Here is a 6,000-nt window from a genome sequence, read left to right as displayed (position 1 = left end):
TTGCATGTACATTGTCCTGCAAATGTCTATATGATTGTTTGAATGCGACATGTGACTTGCATGGCTGACATCCATGATTCACAGCTTGGCTTCAGGTCAGGAAGGCGTATGAAGTCATTGTAAGGATCAGCACATATACCACATTCAACCATGGATGTATAGGCTACAACATTCATGGCTGAAGGTTACATAGGACAGTGTTTCCCAACCAGGGAATCTGATGTTTTTCCTGGGATCTACTTTTACTTGTTTAAGTGACGACAGTGTTAGCAAAGTCAAGTACAACACTACTTAAGTTCAAAGTCAAGTACAACACTACTTCAGTTCACCAAGAAATAACCAAGCTTACAAATTCTGGCATTTGCCAACGATAGTCAATGTGTTTTGTGATTGATGGTGGTGATTGAACCTGATTGAATTGTTTTACACATAGCATCATGATCATTATTTACTTACTGTATCGCAATATGTAACGGATCGGCTCCTGAGTATCGTGATACGAATCGGATCTTGACAAAAGTGTATCGTCCCAGCCCTAGTGAGTAGTGAATCTTTGCACATGACAGTTGACTAGGCTAAGCTTTGGACATTGGAATAACTATAACTGAATTTCTTTGTGCTATATCTAATTCCATGAGGTTTGTTCCATGTTTTTGTTAATGAACATGCTCCCAAGTTATCATTTCTGTAAATGGTCTGCCGATGCTCCCAGTTTGAATTATTTCTGTAAATGGTAAAATCTCGCTAGGTAAGCAAATAAACACTAAAAATAATCAAAAGGCCCTTGCTTGCGACACTTAAGAGAAAGATATGAATAAAATGGACGTGAACAGGTTCAAATGTTTTAGTTTAGCAACATTTTGCAGGTGGGATTTCTATAGTATATTTAGATGTGTTTATATCAGCTTTAAATTGTACTTTCTTTTTTTATTGACCGATGCTGCAGTCATGTAGGTGGGTCAAAATAGACCTTTCTTCAGAAAATCTGTCACATTGCCATTCGAACTAATCAAGTATTCATCCGCCACACAGTATATTTCGCACCGCGCTATTGGGGCAAAGCACAACCCTGGCGGAGTGATTTGCTGAGGACTACACCCAAGCGGCTGTCCTGTTGCAGCAGCGCTGCTCCTCGTTTCCGAGACCTAGACAGAAGAAAGCCGGGACGTGCGGAGCCGGGGGGTTTACCTGCAGGAGAGGCCAGATAAACCACAGATAACTATAGCTTCCTTGTCGTTTTGAAGGACGCCAGTGACTCAACTTGACCCATCGCACCTTTTCCTCTTAGAACTAATTTGACAACATGTCCTGGCAAAGCTACGTGGACAACCTGATGGCTGATGGCAGCTGCCAGGACGCGGCCGTAGTTGGGTACACGGACGCCAAATACGTCTGGGCCTCGCATTCCGGTGGCGTCTTTGCCAACATCACGGTCAGTACACTGTTTGTTTCAGTACACTATAATATACCGTGGGCTGATTGTCCACTTTCCAGTGTAGTCCGTCTGTCTGTAGACAGGCCTCCTTGAATGGGCTGGGGAAAGCAGTGGGGTACACATGGTCTCACTGGCACGCATACATCAGCAATGTTATCTGGTTATTCCATGGCTATTTGTATTATTTAAACTAAAAGTAAACGCAAAGGTGGCACAGAACCTCAAACTGATTGAATGAAAATGCTCCTATTCAATTGAAGACCAGACACATAACGGTATGGCGAAGCTAAAAGCTACTACTAGCGGCTAGCTAGCATGCTAGCATTAACTAGCCCCAGATACCGGTGAAATAAATCAGAAATGAAACAAAGTAACACGCCTGTTTAACAACCCTGTCCTCTCAAATCTGAAGCGGGTGCATCTTTATTTGACCCCATGCACATTTATATTGCCTTTTCAACGTATTTGTGCCTTTCCAAAAATTGCCGGTACAGTACTGCTAAGCAATGCGATATGAACATTAATTAGCAGACTGCAGCTTTGCTAGCTTTAATCGGGCCGCTCCCGTTAGAAAAATCATTGAAGCCAACGCCGTTAGCGCAGGCTCCGCGGCTCGGACACAGGCGTCAAGCTGATATTCTCGGTCGGTCCGTAGATATTTTTTAGTGAATCGCTCTGCCGCTACCGCCCCTCGTTTTCAAGATGGCGGATAGCTACTTCTTATTCATTTTTGTTCACGGTATGCCTCTGATCCTAGCGTTCAAGAAAAGCCTGTGGTTACGCCATTGACTTTGCTTTTGAGTTTTCTTATATTATTTTATACATGTTACGAAATTAAATTTGTATGCAACATGGTTATGTTCATATTGTCCCCAGTGTTTTATTGAGCCTCCATTTTGTATTATTAGTCTTAATAAATGACGCGCCTGGAGACATAGGTTGCGGTTTTTATTGCTAAACCACAGTCCTTTAATATAAATTCACCCACATTGAGGTTTAATATCCCATTGCTGCTGTTTGTTGGGAGTGTCCTCGGAACTATGACGGTAACGGTCGTCTTGTTAAGCGCTCTTGAGTGCTTGGTGGGAGAAAACAAATCCATTTTGCATCATGGGACTTAACTTGGTAACGTTCCGCCTGCGGTGCAAAAATGAATGTCAATTAAATTATACTGACACTAGTCGTAATATTTCAAATTACTTAATTCATGTGACCATTTCATATTAAAGGTTTGCTATTAGCATTCAGCCTTGCTAACATCTTCCACTGCAAGAAGCATTGGAGCGTCTGATGTTTGCTATGACTGTGCATTTCTGGACCGAAGGGCGACGCCTTTTGTTCTGATGACTGCTTGCTTGAACCTTGAAGCTCCATTCCTCCATCGTCCTAAACGAGCATACAGTTTTTTGCGTTCAATCGGAAATAGAAATGCTGTACCCATTTAGCATCTTAGCATAATGCTTTAGTCAGCTGCTGTGGGCCCTCGAGATTTCTTCAGTCCTGCTGTATGATTTAACAAAGCTAGGTAGCCATTTGACGGCAGTATCTTTTGTTTAAAAAAAAAAAAAAAAAGCTATCCTAGGTACAGCGTGAGGCCGGCCCCAAGTTGTATACCTTGTTTTACTCATTCACTGCATGCATTATATTTGTGACAAATGTAGGGGCTTTCTAGATATACCTGGACCCATGAGTGCTGTCTTTTGCTGGATTTGACTCTCAAATATAGTACAGAATACTGGATTTTTTTGTTGTTGTAAACAGACATGTAAAACAAGTGTCTGGCAAACTTGAAACGACTCTACCTTTGTCATATAAACCGGTATATGTGTCAACTAAGTCCTATTAATTTTGCTCTGTTTCCTATAGCCTGAAGAAATCGATGTAATAACGGGAAAAGACCGGGAGGGATTCTTTACCGGTGGGATGACCTTAGGCAATAAGAAGTGCTCAGTAATCAGAGACAGCCTCCACGTTGACGCCGACTGGACAATGGACATCCGGACGAAGAGTCAAGGAGGAGAGCCAACATACAACATTTCTGTAGGGAAAGCCGGCAAAGGTGAGCATGACACACGAGTATAGTGGACAAATATATTGTGCTGTTGCTACTGATGTGGGCTGCTTTGGCATAGCTGCTAGCGGACTTTTAGTACTTTTGTGTTAAAGCATGTGGGTAGAACCTTGATGCACCTTTCCTCAATATGATGCCATAAGTTATGTTATACTGTTTTGTCAGGTACAGAAATGCTCTTCCCTTAAGAGGCCTCACAGGTTGGCAATGTTGATCTTCAAATGGGCTTTAATATTCAACAACGCTGTTGCATTTCAGTTCTGCTAAGTAGTTTCTTCCCAAGCACAATGGACTATAATATTAGATAATAAATATCTAATTCGCTAGATTCAGTTCCCTGTTGCCAAGTCAAAGACCTAAATATTTCAGAAAGGGAACTAAAACATTACCACATGATCGAACACTCATCACACACACTTCTGAACTTGTATAGAGGTATAAACTAATAGTTGGTAGGTTTTATACTTGAGATACCAATAGACTTTTTTTTTTTTTCAGAGGATTTATATCACCTGAATAACCTTTAATATATTATTGTGACCATTATAATTGTGATTTTGATTGTAAATAATTGCATAGTCTATTTTAGTTTCTTTAAAAGGGGGAAAAGTGTGTTGCACACTACAGCTTTATACCCAAAGCCAACTCATCAATGCACGTTCCTTTACACAGTAAAAAAACACTTCATATAGTTGGAACACACATATCTGTGTAACAAAATGTAAACTGCAGTGTAGTGTGAAGATGAAGCCTAAAAAGGTTGGTTATTCAGACAGGTTTCCTTTCAGCTATAAAAGTTAATATTTAACAGCCGACAGGATTCATTTATAGAAATAAACTAATGCCATTTTGCATGTTGCCTTTCTGGGCCCCAGCACTCTGCCCTTTTTTTAAATACAAATTTCCCTTAAAAATGTAATGCTAAACTAAAGGGTTTTATGGTCTCAGATTTGATTCTCTCAGAATGACACAAACTGCATGTCTCGTCTTCCCTCCTGTCAACACGTCTGCTTACCCTCAAAGGTAGCCTCTTTCCCCCCCAGTCACCAATTTGCTGTAAGCCATGAGGCCATATGAACACAGACATGTATTGAGGAGAGGTACAAGCATGCAGTGGGTGACCTGCATGTGTGTAGTTGTCCCAATAGTGAGTACACTCAGATTTTCTATACCTTGCTGCTGGTATGTGGCAGAGAAATCTCACTCAAAACCAAAATATCTACCCTCATCAAAAAAGGTAAATCTGCTTCTGTACTCAATTGACAATTGTTCAGATAGCATGGGTCAGCAAACTGAACTTTGTCTATTTAAAGCGGTCATAAGGAAAATGCATGTTTCTTTCTACCTCTGCTGTCCTCACTCTGTCCCCTGCGTGAGATGTCTTGTCTACCACCAGCAGCACTGATTAGAGCCGTGAGCGTTTCTAGTTGATCTTTAAATCACTGCCTTGCTCTGTGTGGGCCGTCCTCTGTAGCTGTTCACCTGCTGTCTGTTTCTGGTCTTTTCACTGTGACCACTTCCTTCTAAATGTTCCTTCTGTCTTCTTTTCTTACAGTCTTGGTCTTGGTAATGGGCAAAGAAGGGGTCCATGGAGGCGGATTGAATAAGAAGGCATTCTCAATGGCAAAATATTTGAGGGATTCAGGGTTTTAGTCTTGTGTTTGATGTAGCCTTTGGTGTAGTTGAGGGAAAGAGGGGGGAAAAATGAATAAAAACAAAACAAAAAAACATAAAACGTACAAAAAAAAAAGAATAAAAACTGAAAACACCTGTTAAGCCCACATTTGCCCCAAAGCCGTCCTGTTTAAACGAAGCCCCAGGAGCATTTCTTACACAGCGCAGGGTTTAAAAATATGCGCACCCCCATGTACATTCACGTGGCAATAAATTGATTTCTTTTTCCAACAGTGCTATCACTTGTGTGTTCATTTATTTTGCTTTTTGTTTCCTTTGTACTCCAGCTTTGGTTTTTGTCATGGGAAAGGAAGGTATCCATGGAGGGAAGCTCAACCAGAAAACATTTTCGATGGCCGATTACCTGAGGAGGTCCGGATACTAAAAGCAGCCTGTTCCCGGCCACCTAGCCGCTCACCCTTACCACCCTGTTGCATTTCACACTACTTCTAGTTAGTACTTTACTTTCTGCCTTCTTATACTTTTGAAATCTTGTGTCCAGTCTCTCCCCAAACCCCACCCCCACACCCCATTGACCCTAACCCACCCTCATCCCACTCCCTTGAACACACTTGCACTGTGTACCCGTCTCCCTCCCTTTTCTTTTTTTTTTTTTTTTAAACACTAAGTTTTATCCATAGCAAAGGTGAGCATGTTGCTAAACAGGATGTCAAATTTGTACTTTACTCAAGACCAGCAAATTTTGGCCATACACTGAAATGAAGGCTATACCGTCATTGAAGGAGAAGTTTTATCTTCGTCATGCTGCCCGTTACACCCTCCCCGTCGAAGCAGATGTTGCCTTCAGAGCACTTAACGT

The 6,000-nt window shown here is 41.5% G+C and overlaps 1 protein-coding gene across 2 annotated transcripts; it reads left to right on the top strand.

The window, feature by feature from the left end:
* The first annotated feature begins 1,075 nt into the window (after positions 1 to 1,075).
* pfn2b (profilin 2b) lies at positions 1,076 to 5,711 on the top strand. 2 transcript variants are annotated; one of them, XM_079575549.1, is made up of 3 exons: positions 1,076 to 1,432; positions 3,302 to 3,494; positions 5,062 to 5,461. In XM_079575549.1, the coding sequence occupies exons 1-3, from the start codon at positions 1,304 to 1,306 to the stop codon at positions 5,157 to 5,159; spliced, it is 420 nt and encodes a 139-aa protein (XP_079431675.1). In that variant the 5' UTR covers positions 1,076 to 1,303; the 3' UTR covers positions 5,160 to 5,461. The 2 variants fall into 2 exon arrangements, with proteins under 2 accessions (XP_079431675.1, XP_079431674.1); XM_079575548.1 differs by lacking the exon at positions 5,062 to 5,461 and adding an exon at positions 5,468 to 5,711 and having other exon boundaries at positions 1,077 to 1,432.
* Positions 5,712 to 6,000: the final 289 nt, after the last annotated feature.

The sequence above is a fragment of the Gobius niger genome (genome assembly GCF_951799975.1).
Source record: "Gobius niger genome assembly, chromosome: 17".
Taxonomy (NCBI): Eukaryota; Metazoa; Chordata; class Actinopteri; order Gobiiformes; family Gobiidae; genus Gobius; species Gobius niger.
Note: the sequence above shows the minus strand (reverse complement) of the source record. Positions and strands in the feature narration are given on the sequence as shown.